Source organism: Myiozetetes cayanensis, unplaced genomic scaffold (genome assembly GCF_022539395.1).
Source record: "Myiozetetes cayanensis isolate MyiCay16 unplaced genomic scaffold, myiCay2020 scf2-11, whole genome shotgun sequence".
Taxonomy (NCBI): domain Eukaryota; kingdom Metazoa; phylum Chordata; class Aves; order Passeriformes; family Tyrannidae; genus Myiozetetes; species Myiozetetes cayanensis.
The window spans coordinates 63,170,276-63,195,565 of NW_026087411.1; the positions used below are offsets into that span (position 1 = coordinate 63,170,276).

The window sequence follows — 25,290 nt, forward strand, 5'->3', positions numbered from 1 at the left end:
TCCTTAAGGATGAGAAACATCATAATTTTTACTGGTGTTTCAAGGAGTTCATAATAAGTGGACTTGAGGGAACAACTGAAGATCATTTGTTTGACAGAAAAAAATAAGCCTTTACTGTAGAAGAGGCATCATGAATATGTAACCTTATTATCAAAGTATTATAGTTCAGTTCTGAGTCTAATGAAGAAAAATAAAACTGTAAGCATTTCAGCATATGTTTGAGTCACCTGGACTTCATTGATTTCAAATGTGTCTCTTAAAAATAAATTACTCTGTTTGTTGAGAAATACATTTCCTTCCTAAGGTGTCTGAAAGATAATAGCTTTTATGTGCAGTGTAATATTTTAAACATGAGCAATTTTGAAGGGAGTTCAGCCTCCCGGTGAAACTGCTCAGCCTGTTAGTGAATACATTTTCTATGCTTCTTAACCAGTATGCTTGTGTGCAGGACATAAGGAATTTGTACCACCTCGTCTTCTTCTAGAACACAGTCCAAGAAAGAAACCATCAGCTATTGAAGGCAAGTTTTTCTACCTTTATTAGCCTCTTCTCATTAACTTGACTGTCTACCCTAATGGATTTTTTGTTTATTTTTATTTTTTGTAAACATAACCTATTTTATAAAGCTGATCAAATAAGTATGGTTGGGACAGGAATGGCACACTGAAATATGCACAATACCTGAATGTTCCCTTATGGTAGTCCCACAGATGGCTTGAGAGATTTCCTGAGTGAAACAGATTACAGAATTGAGGCCTAATATATAAAATGCTTTGAATGATGTTCAACCATGAGTTGTTATCTAAGTATAAACATAATCAACATTATCCTCTTAAAATACTTTGGATTACTCTTTCAGCTATTGTTATTCAGTAATTTTTCTGTGCATTATCTGCAATAATGAACATAATATTTCTGGATCTGCATTTATCAACACTATTGTTAAAACCACTAAAAGAAAAATACAAAGTCAGATCTTACATTCAGAAGATTAAAACATAATCCCTGCCATTGTATTATATTATTTATAGTCTAACCATAACAGTAAACTGGTTAAAATATGCATTTTAATTTTAAAATGGACTACTCCAATGACTTAGAACTACTACTGCAATACACATTCTTAGTCTTTATACCATACCATTTAATAATACAAATTTAATAACATGATTCTTTTCACGTAATTATATAGAAGTCTTCATATGATACTTCAGAGTCATTGAGTCACACCACAGCACTTGTTAGTTTCTCTCTTAGAGGTCTTAGTTCTACATTATCCAGAAAGAAATTGCAGTCTAAGAGAAAAACAGATGGGATGGCAGCAGAATAGGTAACAAGAGCTACAAGATTTAACTGCATTTGGAAACAGAAAATGAGAGTTAGATTTTGGCAGGACTTGTGACTAAAACAAAGCATTAATTAGATATTTCTGTGATGTTATTATTGTGACCAGAACATTTGAACAAGATTAGTTATGTGACTTATTATCTCTTTCCGCAAAATCTCATTACCTCAAATGAATATTTCTTTTTAAACATGTTGTTTAAAGGAGTACAAAACTGCAGTTATTGTGACACAATATAGTATATAAATAGATTTGCAGTCCTGTTTATTTTAGGAAAATGCCTGATCCCTGCTTATCAGCAGAAAGAAGTTGCTGCAATGTTAAACACTGTTATCCACCAATTAACCGTAATGGAAAAAAGACATAATAGAACATGACTGCCACATTTGCTGAGTGATAAACTTCTGCTTTAAATATAACTGTTCTACAAGATGAACTAGCATTAAATTAACATTAGGTTCTTGATTTTCAAAATCATGAGGAGCATGCAATTACTGCAATTGCACTTAGAAATGGCTATTTATGATCAGCTACACATTTGTGTGTTTCATTAGATCATTTATGTGTGCAATTGAGATAATTGGGAATGTAAATTAGACACCCATTTGGCAAACAAATTGTGGGGGGCAGATTATCTGCTCAGAACCATACAAGTGAATTCCCTTCAAAGCTCAAGGCTGGTCACTAGGATACAATACTGCTCATGCAAGAGATTTAGAGGAAACAAAGAAGGCCGAATTACTTGTAAAATACTACTTTGAAAAGCTGTTATACTGTGCTATTCTATGTTTTCTGTACATGAAAAAATATGTCACACTGCCTTTAGGAACCTAAACCCTGAAGCTTTATTTCAGCCCTGGGGAAAAAAAAAAAAAAAAAAAAAAAGGAAAAAAAAAAGGAAAAAAAAAAGAAGTCATTTTTAGGAATATTTGGCATAGTGTCAGAAGGGAACAAGATGACTAGGCAGAGAAATATAAGTCTCAGAAATAGCTAAAGAGACATCTGCATGTGACTTCTTAGCGCTTACATACCTTTATGACTGGTACATCACTAAATATCCCTGATCAGGCAAAGGGGCAGATTGAAATAAAAGATCCTTCTTATAATAAATATAATTGAAGGTAATTTATTACATTCTCAGAAAAGGGAATAAGTAGAAGTGTTTATTAATTGAGAAATGCACTTCTTAAAACATGAAGACTGGCCCAGCCTATGGCAGAAAAAAACAGCTCCAAAAAATTGGTAAAACTATAGGAAGTAACAGAATGGTTAACACACAGAAAATTTATGGAACCAGTCTATTTACACCCTGGGCTTTCCAACTCAGTGATAGTCAGACACTATATACGTAATCATGCCGCTGGTGAAGGCTGAAAGGATTTTACTCTTTTTCTAGATTGACATGTTTTCACTTTTGTTCTGTTTTACCATTTCTTTCTTAGGTAATCTTGGACCATTCTTGTTTTCTGATAAGGCGAAAATAGTGGTAGTATGTGTGCCAGATATCTCCAAAATTTTTAGATTATTTGATATCTTCAAATAGAAAGTTTTTCCCGGATAGTATCCAATACCCTGTAGGTACTATGCTCTGCTGAATTCTTGAGGTCTTAGAAAAAGGGCATATTGTTATTATATATTAAATCTTAAACTTTCTCTCCTTGCCATTGCCATTTTCTCTTCCTTCACCTCCACAGTAAATTTTTTTGAAAAGGGGTATCATGTGAGACAATCCCAATTTGTACACTATATTCTAGTAGTATGCAATAAATGGCATTAAAGTGTGTGTGTGTGAGTTGAAATTTTCAGCTACCTCCTGGTCAAAACACAAAATGCTTTGTATTCATCCAGTCAGAAAGAAAAAGAACAGATCATTGCTCTCCTATTTCATGGTTCTTTGGCTCTTTTCAAAGATCTTACCATCAAAGTTTCAGGTCACCAAGAGAAGAGAATAATAAAACTAAACAAAAGGTCTTGTAACAAGAAACAAGAGAAAGAGGAAAAGGAAATTTGTGAAGAGAAATACCTAACTTCTACCTAAGTTTAAAGCTTGGAAACCTTGTTTGGTAAACTGTGAAGTGAAATAACTTTTAAATTCTTTATCTTATCTTTTTCTGGAGCTTTCACAAGGACTTGGAAGCAGTGCTCTCAGCTTGGCTGACACTCTGATGCTGCCATCTAGGGAGGACACGGGTGTCGCCTGTAATTTGAACAGATCAGTTTTCCATTGCTGCCTGAACTTTGACTTTAATATGCTTCTTCTTCCTTGACTATAGTCTTCTCCGCCTTTTTAACTCTAGATTTCTTGTATTTTTTATTCACTGGCATCCTAAAACTGCTTTGCAGTGTGCACTGATTCTCTTTTATTCTCTCCCTCAGGTCTTGACTTTTTCACTCAGCTCACATAGCTTTTAGCTTCCTCCGTTTCCTCATTCACATAAGAGGGACTCTCCCTTCTGAGAGTCCTCTTATGTTATGCTCTCTGACACGGCAGGGTAATCTCTCAGGAAGATGCTGCAGTTAGACAAGAAATGTCAAAACTAAGCTCAGAGGCTTAGCTAGTTATCCATAAGGCTTCATGTTAATTGTCTCAGAATAGTTTGTCTTTGCTTTCTCACAAGATCACAGCACCTTTGTGAGAAGCCTTTATCAAAATGTTTCTCCTGGTGGAAGGAATCAATGAATATTACATGTGATCTCACACAGACTTTGCTTTGTATCACTTTGAAGAGCCCTGTATCACGAAAAACCTTTGAATGGCATTGTATCTGAGTATGATTTTCCAGGTTATATTGTCCTTGAACTCTGTGCTTGTATCTTTGAGTGGGAGAGTATTGATCATGGAAGAGTCATCATCATAACCATTCTGATTTGTTAAAGCATTGTGATAGGTTCTGAAATATCCCCCTTCTCTGACTGAAGTATACTGTCTGTTCCTTGCCATCTTGCTGATATTTGTGATATTAAGTGAGCTTTAAAAAAAAAAAAAAAATAAATTAAAGTTTCTGTAGCATCTTCAGGGAACCTATGAGGAAAAAATATTGTTTCTAGGTCACTGTTTGAATCCTCTAATTACAAATTTTGCAGAATGTAATAAAGCAAATTGCTGTGAAATGTGTTTAACTTCCTCCAGAACTCCTGTGGATGCTAAATTGGCAATTGCATCTATGTTTGTTGCTGTATTGAATGTACACTATCCGTCTATCTTAGGAAGAATTTCTAGTCTATACTTCTGTTCATGAGTATAATATTATGGGATATAACCAAGAATATTTAAATTACTAAAGTCAATACAAATTTTGGCAAAGCTCCCTTGATGTATAGAAGTGTATAAATCTTGTACAAATCAATCTGCTTCTGTACAGTCCATCAATGTCTGCCTTCTCTTCTGTAAAAAGAGTGTTCTATAAAAAACCTGGGTTTTTTTCCTTTTGTAGTATAAAATCAATTACCCTTAAAAAATCCTTCCAGTGAAACAAAACCAAAAACTTTTCCAAAAAGAACAATTTTGAAAAATTTCTTCCAATTTAGAATATTCTTAATAATATTGACATGAATTGTGGATAAAAATCCATTTTCTGTAGCATCTTCAGGGAACCTATGAGGAAAAAATATTGTTTCTAGGTCACTGTTTGAATCCTCTAATTACAAATTTTGCAGAATGTAATAAAGCAAATTGCTGTGAAATGTGTTTAACTTCCTCCAGAACTCCTGTGGATGTTAAATTGGCAATTGCATCTATGTTTGTTGCTGTATTGAATGTACACTATCCAGCTATCTTAAGAAGAATCTAGTCTATTCTTCTGTTCATGAGTATAATATTATGGGATATAACCAAGAATATTTAAATTACTAAAGTCAATACAAATTTTGGCAAAGCTCCCTTGATGTATAGAAGTGTATAAATCTTGTACAAATCAATCTGCTTCTGTACAGTCCATCAATGTCTGCCTTCTCTTCTGTAAAAAGAGTGTTCTATAAAAAACCTGGGTTTTTTTCCTTTTGTAGTATAAAATCAATTACCCTTAAAAAATCCTTCCAGTGAAACAAAACCAAAAACTTTTCCAAAAAGAACAATTTTGAAAAATTTCTTCCAATTTAGAATATTCTTAATAATATTGACATGAATTGTGGATAAAAATCCATTTTCTGATAAATTTTAATCCAAGAAAGAATTAAAAAAAAAAAAGAAGAGAAAAATAGTGTTATGAGAAATAGCATAACGCAACAGGCTAGGTTTTAATCTAGGTTATTAGACGGAACAGTTTAGTTAGCTTCAAGACATTATATATAGCATAACAAGGTTTTTTGAGAAACATGGGTCCTACATCTCCATGAGTCTGTACTGGAGACAGTAAAACCTTTGAAATAATATGAACAAGGTTTCAAAGTGAGTTATTTAATGATTTAGATTAGACATTTAAGTATTACATTCCAACTGATTTAGCTATGATGAAAAAAACCCTAAATTTTCATGGTTTCAGAAAGGCCTTGACATTTTCCTTAATGACATGAGGCTCTTCTGTACCACTTTTGTTCCATCATAAAATACAAAAAGTTAAACAGACATTAGAAAAAAAACTTACGAGAATGTAGAAAAATATTTATGAAGATAAATATATTTTGATTAGACATATTATTTTGTCTTCTCATCATTAATAATAATAATAATACAATTTACTTTATTAGATTATGCATTTTAATGTAAATATTCACCAAAATCTAGCCAATAAAATACAAACAAATAGCTCTGAAGATTATTTTAACTTTTTCAAGTGCTTTTTAAATGTTACAGAAAAGCAATAATCTTTTGCATATGTTGTACTTGCAAATGGAAAATACTTACTTGGTTGAGATTCTCTGGGCTTTCAAAGAAAAATTCCATTTTTCTTTGGAAAGAAAAGGGAAACTCTTGCAGAGGAGGTCCTGCATAACCTCATCATCCCATTATTAAAGCTCAGACATTCTTGCTAAAAAGTATACCCCGTAAAAAGTGGCAGCAGTATCCTTCCCATCAATGGCAACACAAAAAGTGCTGCTGTTGATTAATGTTGCCTAGTAGGAATGTTAGTTATAAGAATGGAGAAGGCTAACTCTGCTGCCTTAGCTCTGTTGGTTTGGTTCTCGTTAGTGAAGGTTGTACCACAAGTCAGTGTTTCCCTGGGAATTTAATTCTCTGTCAAATCATATTTGCATCGTATTTGCCATTGACCACTGTCCAGCAGAGTTCCTGTTGCTGGTCTTGTAAGTTGGCCTGCCCTCTCTTTTTTCTCTTGGCGTGCATACTCTGGCTTCATTGCACTGGTATTTTTATCCCTTTGCTCCCCACTGTGTTGTTTAGTGAGGGCAACATATGGCCTCATGCTATTAGCAAACAGTTCTGATGCTTAATTCAACAGAGCCATGAAAAAGGAGCCTATAATCACTACAGGAAGAAATGAGAAACATTTATGTAGGTCACATGAAAACATTAGGAATTTCAAGCATGGTACTGCTATTACATAGATTCTGCAGACCTCAAAAATATCTCCACAAGCAATCTTCACAGCTGCCAAATAGTGTTTCAGATTGGGATTTGAAAACAGTAAAGCAGTTTCAAAAACAGAGTCAAGCTGGAGAAACTGCCTAGGACTTCTTCTGTGTCTCCAATTATCCATGTGCCCGAATAGTTTCTCCCTTGCTCAATATGAGAACAAATTGTATTTCATTACTCTGCTGAAAAAAAAGGTGCCACTTAAACCAAGCTTTGCAAAAAAATGCACTTCATTTTGGCCTAAGCATTCACCTGTAAGTTAGAGAGAGCATATGGATGTGTATGAGAGTATATGTGTTTGTGTGTTAAAAGAAGTAATTCTAAGAACTTTAGATTAATATTATTTAGGTTTCTTGGATCTTTCTTGACCTTTCAGTAGTTTGACTGAATCTAAAGAGAATTATTTCTCATAGAGAAAATAACTGGACCAACAAGGACACAGAAAGGGATTTTTTTTTTTTTTTTTTGAAGAGAGGGCTGAGATAAATTTTTAATTGAAATTTAGATTTAATCTTAAAAGTATGGGTTTCCACTACATTCTAAACTAACCAAAAATATTTCCTTGCATTGTTTTTTATTCCTCCAGAGGCTTTGTAACCCTAAAGTGGCCTTATTGTGTGAATGTGTTAAATTGTTTAGAATCAAAAGTGCAACTGACCAACCACTGTCAGTCTCCACTCTAAGCAAAACACAAAGGGGAAAGAAATATCATCAAAAACTGAAACACAAGCAAGTATTCTAATATTTAAAAGGGTATCCAAATTCCACTGAAATCAACAGCAAAACTTTCAATGAGTTCAGCAGGGAAAGTATTTCAGTCACCAGTAAAACAAAGAACAACTGTAATCTCTTCAAAATTAATAAGGAATGGTCCTTTAAAATTATGTCAGTGACAACTTAAGATGTACAGAGCTGCTTGGAGAAAAACAGAATAAAGTTTCAGCTGGAATGAAGTTATTGTGTTCAGTCTGAATTATTGTTTCTCAAGAAAAGCTACGTAAATGTTTGTTTTGTTCTGGTTATATGTAAGTGCATATATGCATCTCTGTTGCTCTTTAGTTCTGCCAGGATGAGAATCAGTAGGCAAGAAAAGTTGTTGTAATATTTCACAAAGTCAGGCAATATCCAAAGTCTCTCACAAGACCTTTTCTCCTGAGATTTCCTGGTAACAGGGTTTTAGATAAATGCGGATAAGCCCTGTATAAGTATCTGAACTTAAGAAAGCTTAGGTGAACCAAAACATCTCCAAACTTCTGGCATTCAGTCCCACTAGTTAGTGTTTGCTGTATGCATGCCTCTCCACAAGAAGGAATCCGTGGCTGTATTTTGTTTCCCTCCTTACCTCAGTTTCTCAGAGAGGATGTGATGAGCTGACAATTCCTTTGAGTCAGTCTTTCCATAAGCACATGAACCATCAGGAGCAATTCAGAGAAGAAACTCTTAGAGCACCTTCTTCTTCCAGTTCCTGTGCAATATTCCCATGACACTATGCCCAGTAACTCATGAGCATCCCTAAATTTAGATTCCACTCAGTGCTGGCACCATAGCACACCAGTCTCATAAGGCCTGTTTTCAAGTGCTGCATTGTTAACATGCTTCTGTTATCTCCTCTCCCACTGTTGTCCAAGAATTAGTTTCTGTTCCATGAGAACAACACAAAGACATTGTCCAAGATGAATAAAGGCAATTCAGATTGAAACACCTCTTTCTTGGTCTTTGTTGAATCTTACTTGGATTTCCACTGGCCTCGGTCCTTCACTCCTTATTCAAAAATAAATAATTCCATCTTAGATGTTTCTTTGCTCTAAAGGCTGTTCTCTTCAATCCAGTCACTTCTCAAGAAAACTATTCCATGCTGCTTCTTTTTATTTTTCACCCAGGAAAATAAATTTACCTGAATTTCCCATTTAGTAGTACATCACTGCTTTAATTAACACTTCTTATGATCACTTTACTTCTTATACTACATAAAGCTCAACTTCTACAAGAGTCTATAGAAAAAAAAGCCTTGACTAAGTGAAAAGTCCATTGCTTGCGTTGCACTCCTGATTCTGTCATGTACTCTGCCAGCTGCATATACCCTTATTTCACTCTTGTAAAGATATTGCAGGCTTTTGAAGATGAGGTCTTTTTGTACCCATATGTCTTACATCCTATCCTAGTTTAGGACTAGCACTCCTGGTGAAAAAAAAAATACCATTAGTTACATTACCTAGAAGCAGGAGCAATAACAATAGATTTTTCAGTGCTCAATTGCACTTGAATTCCATATTGTCGTCAATGTGGAATCATTAAAAGCACCTCGTGTTTCCTTGTGTAACCCACAGTTTGTGGATATTATGGTCCCTCTTTATGCAATTGATCCGTGGTCATTTGTAGTTCTGTTACTGTTCTGAGATAAAAAACTAAGTCCTTTCAATTAACAGATGGGGTTCATATTTTACAGCGCAGAAGACTTGTTAAGTTCCTATTTAATTACTTGCTCTGCCTCTTAATTTAGCTGTGTAGATACCTGAGGAAAGCCCACTGCATTTACTGATTCAGAAATTAAGAGTTTTGCTGGTGTTAAATATACACTTAATATGCAACATCCTAAACGTGAGCTCTTCAAATTGAGAGGAAATAAATTTATTCAAGAAATGGGATCACTTCGTTAAATCAGAAATAGCTCTCCATAATATCCATTCACCAAGTCCATCGCTCTCATTTACATAAACTTCTGTCAGTAGTATCTGGGAGGGACAGCAATGGAGCAGCTTAGATGTCAATGGAAGCCCAGTGACTGTTCTTCTCAAACTTGACCAAGAGTGCATATCTTGCAACTAGGCAGTGCAAATGGGAAATAGGGGCCACATTCCTTTTAATACTTCTATGTAAGCATCCTCCAGAAATTTCGTAATGAATAAAGATGTTCTCTAGGCTGCCTGGACATTCTGAATAACGCAGCTTGAGAGTTTGATGGAAGAAAATTTTGTCAGTGGGATTAATTGGTAGAATGAGTCAGTAATGAAGACTCTGTAGCCAGGAATGTAGTTGCCTTTGTTTTAGGTTATTTGCATTAAAAATTCCCACTACTTCCTGTACAGTTTCCATACAAAGCTGTACTTCTCAAAGCTCAATGACTCAGCTCATGGCTCTCAAGACACATATGAACCTTGTTATGAAATTCAAGGTAGATTTCATGTGACTTTTCTGGACCCCAGAAGCATGCAAAACTCCAGAAATTCAAAGGCAGAAATGGTCTTGGGTTAAAAAGAATCTTATTCGTTGTAAAGACCCAGGCTTTCAAATTGTTCCTCTACATCACTTAGCACCAGAAGTATAAGAAAGCAAAAAAAATCAGTCTAACTGGAAAAATGGAAATTACAGAAGTACTGGTAGCACTTCAGGCTACAGTTACTAGAGTAAAGGCTACTGGAACAAAGGAAGAAGGAAACTCTTTTCTAACAGTAACTGACAATGGTATGTTTAACAGTTTGGGTTAATTCAGGCAGAGTGAGCAAATTAATAAACAAATCACATTTCAGAAATTAGAAAAGATCAACATTACATATGGAAATGAAACACTGAAAAGTCAGGTGACACAGGAAAGTGGAGCTGTGGAATAGCTTATGTGAAATCCATTTTGAGGAGAGACCCTAGTTCCTACCACAAGTCTCTGGAACAGCATGTCAGAAAGAGAGAGAGAGACTCCTTGGAATCCTAGAGATACCCAATAACAAAAATATTCAAATATAAAAGAAAATGAAGCTCCAAACAAGTTAGTGGAGGATGAACACAGCTCTGATGCTCTATATGTGCCTAAGAAACCTGAGCATCACAAAGCATACTCCTGAAGAATTAAGCACATAAAACACTGGGAGAAACATTCTGCAGAATGCATGTAAGGATTTTCTGTTTCATTTTCTGAAGACAACAGCCAGGGAAATGTCTTGAACAAATCTGTTTAAAACAAGAAAGAGCTGTAGCACATCAAGATTATGCTTAATGTTAAATCCTATAGTCAGAAAATCAGCACAAGTGTGGTTTGGGGAGACCCTGAATGTTGGTAAATACATTACCTCCATGATAGGCAAAATAAAAAATTTAGGAAACAGCCATGGACAGATTGTGGAATTCATGTACTCTATAAAGCCAACAATTTTTAAATTTTTCAAAAATCAAACTTGAACATATTTATTTTGGTTTAAGAAGATGCTGTACAGATTTTAATTTTTTTTTCCTTATTTGTATATATTTTTCCATGCAGAAGAAAAGTCTATTGTGGTACCTAGAGAAGTGAAAAGTAAGTTGGTTTTTTTACTATATTTCCTTTATCTTCATGTTAATTTTATGCAAGGATAGGAGTATATTTGCTTCTTGGATCTGAAAAGATTTCCATACCTTAAATATTTTTCAATTAAAGAAAAGACTTACTTCAAGGTTTATGGTTCTCTCTTTTGTAAGATAGTAAAACTTGGTTTCTTATCCACATATGTCAGTAAAACATCACAAAATTTTAGTTCCACTATGTATAACTACATCAACACCCAAAGCCATGCAGCACAAGCTGAAGGTAGCAAATTTGGCTTTTTATGGATGAGCAATTAAAAAAGCACTTAGTTTAACTACTCTTGTACTCTTGCATTTTTCCCCATCAAAAAAGGGATTCATTTCCCAAAGGAAAAGTAAGAATTACAGCTTCCTCATACCCTCTGCTAAACTCTCAATTTTCTAATTAAACACATTAATGAAATTAGTAATTAATTTGTTGTAGCTTGTTGTAAAATAAGGAAAAATATTCTTTAATTGACAAAATAGAGGCAGATGCTTTTAAAAGAACAAGTCATGTTTTTTTGTAGATGATGTTTTAACAACAACTCTCTGTGAATAACTGAAGTCCTGTAATGACTGTTTCAAAGATTCAATTCATAAAAGGTGTTATAAAGACATATTGTATATGCAGGCTTTTAATGACATTCTACACTTGTTCCCAAGTACCACTTTCAAGTTTTGCTGCCATTCAGTTAGGCTTTACAAAAGAAGCAGAACAGGTGCATGGTTATGGAGTCACCACAATAAACTCTTAGTTTCACCATGTTAATGGGCATAATTTCCTGAATTAGTAGTTACTTAAGTAATAATCTGGAGTACATACTTGTTCCAGTTCTATCCTTAGCACCACATTCACTCAGAGTATTAAGCTGTATTTCTGAGTTGTTGGTAGTAAGTGACCTGCTTATCAAATCTAAATATACTGCAGTTGGTGAATGTATATACACATACAAACAAATGTACGTGTATACACATACAAACATAGGGGCTTGTGTGTGTATACATGTAAAAATAGTCAGCTGAACTTCTGTTTCCTTTTTTAGAGAGGAAAGAGGAAAAGAAGAAAACTGATGAAAAAAAGAGTAAGACTGAAACGAAAATGAAAGGTAAGAGTTGGAAATGTTTCTCACTGGCCTTATTCAGCTTTTACTCACACTCCTGGCTCATTTCTCTTTGTTTTCTATTGTATTATTCCTATGCTTCTGGCTCTGTATTGTCCTTCTCTTAGTTGCTTAGTCACTATTTGCATGTTACTTCTTCAGTATCTGTCTGATGTGTTCCGTGTCCAATATTTTCTGAACTTATTTTCTGACAAATAAAATGTCTCTTTGGTGGCCATCTATGAGCTTTTTAGACAATTTAATGGAGTTGGTATATAGTAGAACAAAGTGATACTGCAGTACACAAAACTCATGGAAGATATCACTAGATTCATGGTACACCACTTTCCAAAAATGCATTAAATTTATTCATTTATTTATTTATTTTATAGAATCACAATTGAAACTTGCAGTGACCAAACTGCAAAGCTATGATATCCATCTAAATAATATTTTGATAATTCATTCCCAGGAAGCATCTAAAATCCGCTAAGGTCTTGTTTCATGTGAAAATATTTAAGTCATTCATTATTTTTTAATTATCTCATTGCTACTGGAGCTTAAGCTAAAAGGTGCCACATTCATGCACTGATGATTTTCACCTAGCCTTTGATGAATTATTAAGGGTCCAAATCATCCATAGTTTATGCATATACTGATTAATTTTCATTTTCAGCTGATTGCTCTGTGGCTAGTTGGCTGCAAATGTTATAGGGGAATAATCTGAACTAAACTCCCAAATAAGTCACACTTTTTTCAGCATGTGCCCACCAGGACTTGGCTGACTACATATTTGAGTGTATGATTCAGCGTTCTAGCATAGTAAATTACTTTCTTTAATTAAATCTTAGAAAAAACAGGAAAAAAAGAGAAAGCACATGAGAAGACAGCTGTCCCTGAAATTAAAAAAACAGGTAAGAAATTGAACTTGGACTTTCTCTGTAGTTAACATCTGACTATTTAGCATAAGCACTTTCAAGCCTGAGATACGGGTGTATGTAATTCATTATCATTTAAGAATCCATGTGGGAGATATGGATACATAGATAGAGATATATATCACAGTATATTTATATAGTTATATATATGTGTAATATGTCTATATTTATTATATTATATTGTATTTTTGCATATGACATATATACATATTTTATGCATATTATATATATAAATATATAATACATGTAATTTTCAGTTCTATGAGCTTAGGATTTTTACAAAAAACATTAGAAACACTGCTTTTCCTTATACATTAAATCAATCCAAAGCATAAGTAGTTTCAAAGGGTGCATGGTATGAACAGACTGAACAGAGAGCGTAGCTTTTTCCATGAATTATTTTACAAATATAGCTCATTTTAAGTTTAAGTAATAAATAGAGACATTAACATAACAAGCAAGTAAATGTGGTAGAAAATATATAATTACCTTTCTGAGGCTTTATTCATGCCCAAAAAAGATTTTTTTAAAAGTTAAAATTAGTGAATGTTCTAAACATAATTGATTGCCATGCACAAAAAGTTAGATTTTTCCATAAGATTAGAAATCAACATTTGGGTCTAGTTTACACTAAAAAGTTTGTAATTTTTTCCCCCATTATTTCAGTAAATTTCTAAGTATGTTTGATGCACAAATGCAAAGATATTTCTACTAAGTGATACAATCTGTGAAACTGTCTCATTAAAATCAAGGAGAAAAAAAAATGAACAATCTAGCGGTTTGGTCATCATCTGAATACCTAGAAACACTCATTCTATTTGCTGCTTTGTCACTCACTTTTCTATATAACCCCCTACAAGCCATCAAGTACTTAGATTAACCTTTCTGTAGACTAGAATAGTGCCTAAAAACACATAGAAAGGTCAAAAATAGGACTGAAAGATTCAGCTGTATTTACCACATACTCAAGGCAACCTTTTGCTCTGTTTTCTGATTATTCAAATCTGTTGAATGCTATCAAAAGCCAAAAGGATCTATATCCCCTTGTTTACTAATATTGTGGATTACATATGCAAATGTCAATAAGCAGCTGGTTTCTTTGCCATTGAATCCTACATGGTCTGCATAAGCTTTCTTATTCAAGTGTTTATGGATGGGAAGAAAAATGGTAGTTTCTTTCTGGTACAATATAAAAATATACAAATTACCTTCGAGAACTATCCTGGTAGCCCCATATTTAAATGCCTTTTATAGTAGGGAGTTGTACCCACTGGAGAAGAGAGGGGGTAGAAAGGGAATACTCTTTTCCAAGTTAAGTTGCATATTTATATGTACAAACACAGATTTAAAAAGAAAATAAGCTGACAATTCACATATCTTTTCTAATTTTATTCTGATTCTAAGCTTGTATTCCACTTGAGAATACAGAACTGTAAAAGATTACATTTTATGGCAAAGCTACAGCATGAAGTTATTAATATGTTCATCTTCACAAGCAGTTGCTAAATCCAGTGAGTCATCCTACCAATGCTAGAAAGACACAAATTAGACAAACCGAGACATCCGCACATTTCTATCCCTTTTATTAGCTCTGTAGGTTGCTGCTTTCTGAAGAGTTTACCAGCCTTTGTGTAAGAGGATGGTAATCCATAATATATTCTAGCTACACATGTTACTGTTATTCCTCGTTCAGCTTGCTCTGAATGCATGTGTACTTTCTAACTTTGATTGGCAGCACCTATTGTTACCCCTAAAAGGTTTTAAGCCTGAAATAATTGCCATATTTGATCAACAGAATAGTAGTGCATAACCCAGTTTTGAAAGGAGGCACTTCAATGTCTGATAGTATTTACATGCTTTGGACAGAGACAGAAAATGAACCTCCAAGTGCTTGAATCTGCAGCAGCATAGATAAACATCCAAAAGCAGGAAACAGCTTTCAGTTTTCTTACCTTTTCCCTTTAAAAGGCTAGGCAGAGACCACTGCATGGAAAATAAAATCCTTGCCCTGGTTCTCAGATTCTGCATTGCCTCTGGATGTCTCTGATTTTGTGTCTCATTTTGCTTCCCCTGACACTTGCAATCCCTGAAGCCAAGGTGTTTGCAGGGCAAGCTGCCTTCTCACTACCACCCACATCCTTCCCTGTACCAGCAGGCAGCTCCTTTTGCTCCAGGGTCCTTCTGGCACCCCAGTGCCACCTCTGCTCCATATTCTTGCATACTTTCTCCCAGAAGACCCATCTCTGACAGAAGGCCCATTAACCAGGCTTTCCCCATATACAGCCTGTCAGGTACAAGAGAGAGAGAGGAGGAGATGCTCTGTAAACACTAGGTGATAAAAACATCTCTAAAATAATGCTAAGAGAGAAGCACTTCTCTTTATTCCTCTCCATCTCTCTTCCTCTGACAAGGAAAACTTGTAATTTCAAATACTGAATATATATGGAGATTAATATTTTAGATAAGCCCCTCTGGTCCAAGAGACAATTTTATCTCTAGTGTTACCAGAATTAATTTTTTTATTGCTTTCTACTGACTGCATCCCTATGATGTATTTGTTTATTTGCATACCAGCTCATTCTTTCTCCAGTTCTCTCTTCCTCCATTCATTTCTCTCTCTATCCCTCTCTTCAGAGGATCAAGAGTCATCTAATGTGAAATGTTCTCAGTATTTAGTACAAAGCAAACTGAATGGTTTTTAATTAGCCTTTAAAAGTGCCTTGTAGATAAAACCACATTAATCCTCCAACCTTCAGCTCATACAATAGCATTGTGTTAATTGTTCTGAAAAATAGATAATTCCATTGTTACAAACTCAGAGGTCTAACTTGAACAAACATAATCATCAGACACAAGGGTCTGGCACAGTCAGACTTCAAAACATTTTACAAAAGTCTATCCAGTGCTACTCTGGATACAGAAGGAGCTACATCTCCAAATCCCTGTGAAGGGGTTTGCTACACCTCGGCAGAGACAAGCCTTTGCCAGGCTCTCTCGGAGTTCATTCCAGTGCCTTGGACACATCAGCTTGGAGAGGTCCAACCTGTAGTCTGACCCTGTCAAAGCTTTGGTGTCCAACACTACATGAAAATAAATAAATATGCAGAGATGGATGTTTTCAGCCACTCATAGTTTGCCTGCAGAATGGTTTCTGATGGTCTCTTTCCCAGAGACTCAGCAGTCTGGAACTTCTCTGCTCCTTCTTGTATCAGCTTTCCTATAAATGATGTTCACGCCAGCCTTTGCCTCTTAAGTCTGATTGTTGCAAACTCCTTTCCCTTTTTTTTTTTTTGGTTCTCAAAACAAATAACATGGGTAATAAATGAGTTTATAAAGCAATAAAAATGTCAACCTGGATAATCACACCATTTCCTAACTAAAAGTCTGCTCAGCTGTCATTGATGATCTTTCCTTCCTGTCACTCCTGCATTTTTTTGATAGCAAATCTTAGCAATGCTTTAGAAAGACAGTCGGTGTCTTTCTGTCCACTTTCCCCACAGGGACATTCAGGTACAGACATATAATCCAGGCCAGTTCTTCACATATTTATCTTCTGTTCATACATATCTTCTGAAAGTTAAACCAATGCTATCTGGTTAAAGAACCCAAATTTTTATACACCTTCACTATTTCCCTAATGATAAACCACAGACATCAGCAAATGCAACTGACATTTAGGAAGAAAACGTTTTTTCTATAAAGCATAAGGCTTTATCAGCTGGAGCAGTGCTCAAGAATCCCTAGGTTCTGACATTAGTGAAAAACCTTTAAAGGGAGACAAACCTAGGTACCTTCCTGAGTAGTTCTGGTGTGCAGATCCACTCATCTCAGATCAGGCAACATGAATTTGATTTGCATTTTATTGTATTGATACATGCATGCCTCCAACAGAACATACAAGACCTTACAAAGCACCATTACAGCTCCTCTGTAAATCAAGGAACTAGGTTGCCGTGGTTGTACATCCAGTGTTGAGGATGCCTCTATCAGAGAATCATTTTAGACTATTCAAATCATTTAGTCCAATTTGGCCAGGTCCCACTAAGTGATATCCCTAAGCATCACATCTAAATATCTTTTAAATACCTTTTAAATACTCAGAGTTGGTGACTCAACCACTTCCCTTGGCTGCCTGCTCCAATGTTTGACCACCCTTTCAGTGAAGAAATTTTTATGTCCCCCACGCCAGTGCAAATTGAGACTGTTTCCTCTCACCCTATTACTTGTTATCTGGAAAAAGAGATCAACGTCTCTCACGTAGTTGTAGAGGGTGATAAGGGTCCCCCTTGAGCCTGCTTTTCTCCAGGCTAAAGAACCCCAGCTCCCTCTGTTGCCTTTCATAAAACTTTTGTTCCAGCCCCTTCACCAGCTCCATTGCCCTTCTCTGGACACACTCCAGCACCTCAATGATTTTCTTGCACTGAAGGACTCAAAACTGAACATAGGTTTCAAGGTGTGGCCTCACCAGTACCAAGTACAGAAGGGCAATCACTTCCCTAGTCCTGTTGATCACACTATTTCTGTGACAGACCAGGATGTTATTGGCCTTCTTGACCACCTGGGCACACTCCTGGCTCATGTTCAGCCACTGTCAACCAGCAATCCCAGATCCTTTTCCACTAGAAAGCTTTCAAGCCACTCTTCTCCAGGCCTGTAGTGCTGCATGGGGTTATTGTGACCCAAGTGCAGGACCCAGCACTTTGCCTTGTTGAACCTCATACCATCAGCCTTGGCCTATTAATCCAGCCTGTCCAGATCCCTCTGCAGAGCCTTCCTATTCTCAAGCAGATCAACACTTCTACCTGTCCTCAAATTGACTGAGGGGGCACTTGATGCCTTCATACAGATTGATAAAGACATGAATATGGTATAGATGTATCTGTGACACATGATATCGGGTCATATGTTTCACACTAGGCAGTGTTAGCTGAGGAGAGGAGTGGTGATGTCTCTCTTTATACTCACAGTAAATCTTTGCCTCCTGAACAGGAAAAGTCTCTGGGGATTTAAAGTTACAAATGCTGAGATACATTTTAATTATGTCACTGTAAAAATCAAGTGAACTCCCTCTGCAGTCATGAAAAAAACAATCTAAAAGTAAATCTTAGACATAAAAGCTGAAAATAGAACCTTATGACTGCCACAGAACTGGGTTCATATTCTTGCTATCCTGCCACAGAGTGAGATCAAGTAGCTGGCGGGAAAGTCTATCTTTAACCACACTTTGGAGGAAGGATGTTAGTACTGGGTAGATAGAGCAAAGTGGAAGATGATCAAACAAGAAGAAATAAGACCCATCAGATCCCAGTGACTTTTTGAATGGATTGACCCCAGATGCATTTGCAACAACTGTACTTTCTTTTCTTTAAAGAACAGTGTAATTTGGGGAAAAAAAAAAAAGGCAAAACAAACAAACAAAACCTTACGATTTAATAGACAATGGAGGGAAAAGATAAATTTATACACCAAGAGTGTCTTGTTATTGTGCTTTATACAGGCGGGAAGACAAATTCCCTTGATCTTTTTTTAAGTCCTGGTCTGAAAAACAATTTTAAAAAATACATTTAATTTTGTGACTTCTGTTGGCTTAACTGCTACCTTTTCGGTCTTGATATTAAACCTTCCATTACAATAAAAAAACAACTACTGACACCTGGTGGCAAATCATCTTTTTCTTTCAATCTATATGCCTGGGGTTTTTTTTGCTGTTTGCTTTCACAAGAGGCCATTTAAAGAGTTTTCTGATGAAATGATGAACCTATTACTTATCTCACCCACTACACCCACACTGCTTATCCTACTGCTTTCATGGATGGAAATGTGTTAGAATGTCATCTAAATGTGACATTCTTCTCAGAAGAAATATTTTGGCATGCAAATACTTTCAATATTACTGCCACAAAATTAAAAATTAACTTACAACAGAAGTTTATACTTAGAAAAAAACCATGTTTGGCTAATCCACTTATCTAGGTAAGTGGGTGCACACCACAGTGCCTGAAATGCTTTGGGATGATCCATCTGCAATGGATTGAATGTTACATCTAGGATCCAAATGTTGATCTCAGATTTTTCAGATGAGCATAGGGGTTTCAGTTGCCGACTTTTGTAGGAAAACATCTCTGTTGTCTCTCAAGAACAGGATTTGAAATCCCTCGCTCTGCCCTGCCCTCTGCCAGGAGTACATTTCCAGCTGAGAGGCTAACAGCTGTAGCAGCCCAGCTTGGGCACTGCTATGGGCCTCATGTTCCCTAATGTGATAGATGTCAGTAGATGGTAGAGTGACGGGTGTTTCTGGAAGAAGACCTGAAATAACATCTGCAATAGCCAGTGAGATGTAGAGGCTGTCTCAATTCAGGGACAAAATGGAACCATGAAAACAGAACAAAAGAGCACAAGCTATTTTGAAAATGGTTGGTCACATACAGAAAAGAAAAAAATGTTTATTCACAAATTTTCTTGTGGTTTATTAGACAAAATATGAGGAGAAGGTAAAAATGGCATCTTTTGAATTGGCCAGATCTGTTTTCAGAACAACTGTTACATCATGTAGAATGTACAGAGTTTTGAGAGATAGAACACTGTCTGACTGTTTCTTTGCTTTTTTTTTTTTTTTTTAAATGAGGAAAAGACACTTAATTGGGTTGACCCTGGCCAGTAGCTAAACACTCACACAGCTGCTCCTTCACTCCCCACCCACCAGTAGGACAGGGAAGAGAACAGGAAGAGCGACAAGTGAAAAAACTCATGGGTTGAGGCAAAGACAGTTCAATAAATGAAAGAAAGAGGAAAAAAACAAGTGGTACAATGGCCATCACTTACCACCTCACCAAGCAGACCAATGCCAAGCCAGCTGGAGCAGAGGCCACACTTCCCCTGTTCTTTCTCTACCCTCAGTTCATATTGCTGAGCTTGACATTATATGGTAGGGAATACACCTTTGGTGAATTTAGTTCAGCTGTGTCTCCTCCCAGCCTTTCCCCAGCCTCCAGCAGGGGCAAGCAGAGTGAGAAAAAGAGAAGACTGATGATGTGCAAACATTGTTCAGCAATAGCCAAAACATTGATGTGTCAACAACGTTTGACCAACAAATCCAAACCACAGCACCATACAGTCTGCTATAAGGAAAACTAACTCCTCCATCCCACTCAAACCCAGCACAAGAACCTGTAGTTCAAGTTTATTTGTAGGTATATTTAGAGAGATTAGGAGAAGAGACAAATGTAAAAATTAATCAACAGAAAAAATAAGCAATGAGTTGCCTAGTGATTCCTCATGCAGATGAATGAATAAGAACAATAATTAAGTGAGTGCCCTGTGTTATGGGTTGAGAGCAAATTTGGGAACAAACCACTTTAAAGCACACACACACAAAAAACAAGGAAGAACGACTTATGGACCTTAGAACTGCGTGATCCTTCTCTACGGTGTTACTTACTGATATTCTTTTGGCAGCTTTCTCTGCTAGACTCATCATCCACTTGTATATTTCTGTAGAGGTCATGGTTTGGCTTGTTGTGTGTTCAACCCTTAGCAAAGACCCTGGTTTTGGTTTAATCTTACTTATTACTTCAATTAGTAATGTGAATTGTATGAATCAATGCCTATACACCAAAGCCTATAAAAACCATCTGATTTTCCCATCTGGATGACTGCAGCTTAAGGTTTCATCTACTCTACTACAGGTCGATCCGTTCCTGACTAAAAACTTACTCATGACATTATTAGGCATGTCAGGCCCTTCTATGGGATCCTGCTCATAACTCACATGCTGTTTCCCCTGATATTTTTGCATTAATAGATGCTTCTGCTTTCAGACAAACTATCATGCAGCTCTCAGAACTAGCTGTTTTTACTGACCCATAGAAATACTAGATTAGGATTCCCACGCAGTTACCAGCAAGTGATGCAATTCACTCTTTTTTCTCTGACACAAACAGGGGTTAGCAGCATCTTTTGACTTTGATAACAATTTCTAGTTTGTGGGGCTTTGTACAACAAAAATCACAGAAATTGGAGATGAAAATGACCTACTAGGTCATCTAATCCTTCCTTCTGGCAATGCAGGATAATTCCTGACAGAATATCTTCAAGTGCTTTCACCAGTTAAGTTCTAAATGTCTGAAGTAACTAAGCCTCCATCAATTCCCACAGAAGATTATTCTACAACCTAATAGATCTCACAGTTAAGAAGTATTTCATTCTAGTCTGGTTAAATTTTCCCTTGCTTAATTTTATCCCATTACTCTGAGTTATGCTCTCTTGTGACACCCAAATATAGTCTTTCTAACCTCAGGGCCCAATTCCCTACTGCCTCATGCGTTACATTGCCACTTATATCTGGAAAGTAACTTTAAAACTGACAAGGTGAATTTCAAATTGAGGTTGATATTTTTTCATACAGCCATGAAATTATAAATCTTGTAACAGGAGACACTGACCATGGCCACGCATCACCTGTGTACAAGGCAATGAAGAGACTGGAACTTGCATGTCCAAAGCGGAGAAAAACCAGAAAAAACTCACTCAGGTTATTTACAAATTAAGGATTTTTTCACGCAGGAGAATAAAGTATTCTATTCATCTCTTCAGAAAGAGGTGACTTTTTTATTGTGGATACCAAGTACCTTTGCAAAAAAAAAAAAAAAAAAAAAAAAAAAAGAAGGATTCTGGTTACAATAGCTCCCTTTAATATAGTAAGGGAGAGTTAAACAAGAAAGAATGACTGGGAGCTGAAGCTAACTGAATCCAAACTGAAAATGAGGTACATGTTCTTAACACTAAGAGTGATAAACTACCACAGCACAGAGTGGGTATTGCTTTCCCTTGTGTCTGCAGAAGATGATTGTTTACCTAATGGAAGATACAGATCAGCCTGAAAAGTTGCCTAGCTGAAATATAGGAGTCTGACAACAAAGTGTCAGACTAGATAACCTGATGGTGTGTTCTAGCCTTGAGCATTATGGAGGTGTATCCTCAGAGATACACATGATAAACTACAAGAGAATGCAGTGAAGAGTCAATGCAGGAATGCAGCTGGAGACAATTGGAAAAACAGAAATTCCTTTCTGCATTACTTTTATAAGCCTTTGTAAGCTGAACACATGACTGGTAGTCATCCTCTAAGTATTTAGTCTTCCATGGAAAATCAAAAGTCTGCTTTTCTAGCTGACTCTCCAGAAATCATCAGGACAGACAGGGCTATTTAGTACAAATCAAATTGTATCTCCCCAACAAGATAAAAAAAGAAGAATAAACATAGGGGCATAGTGAGGGACAAGGCAAAACATCCAGCAGAGTAGAGATGCAAACACAGCAGAAAGGCAATTCCCATGGACTCCATATGACTGGCTGTTAAGGAAGTCTCTTCCTGAAAGAAGACAAAAGGCAGTTTGAATATGCCGTACACTGAAACTTCAAAGCACTCAGTGGACTTTGAATTCTGTGCTCCATTATCATCAGTGATCGACAACATGATTTCAAAGTGTGCCTAAAGACGTAGCATGGCACCAGGTGGGATTTACAAACATGTCACAGAAGACCAGACACATAATTCCCAGCGATTTTCTGTGAGAACTGAGACCCTGAACTGCTTTTGTAAAAACGTACAGAGGTTGCAAGGTCACTATGGTGTTGAAAGAGCTCTTTAGAGATGCAAGAGTTCTTCAGCTGGGAATAGTAGTACTATTTATACCAAAACAAAACCAAACCCTTGTGCCATTCCAGGACACGGTTAGGATTCAATGTTCAAGAGCTAGAAATTCAATGAAATGCAAAGAGAGAAAGAGTTATAAATAAGCTTTTCCTGACTTCCACCTGGCAATAAGAATTGACTCAATCTAAGACTGAGTCTTCATTGCAATTGATGTGGTGAACCTAAGTGAAAAGCTGATTTCCTCTTTCATTCACTATGTATCAACTTTAGAGGAAACTGCATCTCCCTTCCCATCCTTGCCCACTGTCACATGAAAAGAGGAGATTTGCTTAAACTCCTAATGTTTGATTAGATTGTCAGCACCCCAGGAAAGCTGAGACCCTTGTTCCTGACCAGTCTGTCAGTGTCCCATTATGGGGACTCCTCACCGAGCAGTTCACTGGACCAGAGGTGATCCACTGACTTGTTCAGGATCACATACCATACATGTGACTCTCCACACATTTACCCACTGCCAGCAGCCGCTAGTGCCTGTGAAGGACTCACATCAACAATTTACAGAATAACACTCTTTATTAATAAAATTGTGACAGGTTAAGGTTCAAGGATTTCCAGTGACAGTATCTGATTGCACAATGTATTCAAAGTAATATACCAAAAAGATAATCTTCCAGCATGCATAGAGTACGGTTCTTAACCAATAGGTACCCGTATGGGGAAGAAGACAAGTTCAGTCCATTGATTGATCTCAGAAGTTACAATGGAGTCTTCCCTAACTTATCCCATTCTTAACTTACTTTTATACTATTTATTTACTTTTAGGTGGAGCTTGAGTGACTTTAGTCAGTGAGGGGTGGTCGTACCTTGGGGGCGGATTTCTCAGTATTGCACCTGCGATAACCTTGGGATGGTGACATACATCAGTCCAAGGAGAGTGATTTTTGCCACAGTTGCTGATTCAACAGCAGGACATCTTTCTTTATCTCCCTTGTTTCAAGCTGCTATGCAGCTTATCAGCTAGAAAAATATTACCAAGTTCCTTCCTCTGCAAGGGTTTTGACAGAGCCTGGTTGCAGTGTCTCCACTGCACTTCACTCTCCATTTAGTCCCCCTTAGATTGTATTATGTGAGGGAGGTGGAGTATGCTGACCATACTTCTTCCAGGGAATAGCAACCCTATTTCCCCCTGTAATTTCCATACTGTTAGCTCTTTACCCCCCGTTGTCTTCCCACACCCACCTCCATGTGTTTTGCCAAGAAAGCTCTAACATAGAAGAAGGTGAATATTCACTATCTGCAGTACCTGCCCTGTCCATTAAATGTTAGTAGCAGATGAATAAGTTTGATGTACTTTTCAGTCACCCATTTGCTGACTAGTGGGAGTTTAGTGCTTTCAAGGCTATGCTGAGTATTGCTCAGTCCGGATTTGGTGTTTTGTGTTTGTTCTTTTCCATTTTTGACTACACGAAGTAGGCAGCGATGCGAGAAAGTTGAATGATATTGGTAAGATCTGGCTGGCAAGGAATTAGAAATTTTAACCCTTTAATAAATGCAGATAAAAGGGCTTGGGCTTATATTAGTAACCCACTTTTTGGTAGGTTGGCAAGAAAATCTTCCTTGAACAAAGGGTAGAAATTGTTTCAGAAGAAGGGAAAAAGTTCCCTAAGCCTCTTAAGGAAGAAGTTTCTGACAGACAACCTCTTCTGACACTATTGTCAGTCTCACAGAGAACTTTTTGAGGATAGGTGATACTAAGAATAATCAAGCTAGAAGGTGATACATGTTCAACCTAAAGTCCGCACAGGTAACCAAATAAACAGTTTGCCTTTGGTCTTTCAAATATGTAGAATGCACTACCTGTGCTGTGCAAGCAGCTGGGTGGCATAGTTTTGATTAAAGAATCTAATTTATTACTCCAACCCTGTTTAAGTTGGTCTGGGAATTAATGTAATGTTTATTTTTCCAGTCACATCCAGAAATAACAGGATTAGAATATGCCTATGCCTCAAACAACACAAAGTTAATCTTTTTAATGAAGGAAAAAGTTTTTTGTCCTCAGAATAAGATGTGCATCTGAGTCAGCAGGCCTGATATTTCAGATAATTATTCTGTGTTAAACATCCATGCACAGATGCATCGGGCAGGTTGAAATGACATAGCTATGCAGTGCTATCTATTTTCTGCTGTTGCTTCATGGACAAGTTGAAGGCTTGACTCACAGGGAAAATTAGTCAATAGGAATACTCAGAGTCTGGGATCAGACTGATTTTCTTTCCTTTCTTTTGCTTTACTCTTAAAAACAAAAAGAAATTTTCCCCTTGACCTTGAAATGAAGCTTTAAAAGCTTTAAGTAAACTTTGATGAGCACATAGTGGATAAAGACATTCATGTCAGTGATTTGAAAGTAT

At 36.5% G+C, this 25,290-nt stretch overlaps 1 protein-coding gene across 1 annotated transcript in view; it reads left to right on the top strand.

Moving 5' to 3' along the window:
- The window catches only part of TRDN (triadin), a gene marked incomplete at its 5' end in the record, with an annotated part of 185,947 nt that overhangs the window by 66,322 nt on the left and 94,335 nt on the right, over positions 1–25,290 (top strand). The window contains 3 exons of the mRNA XM_050315704.1: positions 449–520; positions 12,233–12,295; positions 13,141–13,203. Of these exons, the coding sequence (XP_050171661.1) occupies positions 449–520; positions 12,233–12,295; positions 13,141–13,203 (198 nt within the window). The remainder of the gene's footprint in view (positions 1–448; positions 521–12,232; positions 12,296–13,140; positions 13,204–25,290) is intronic.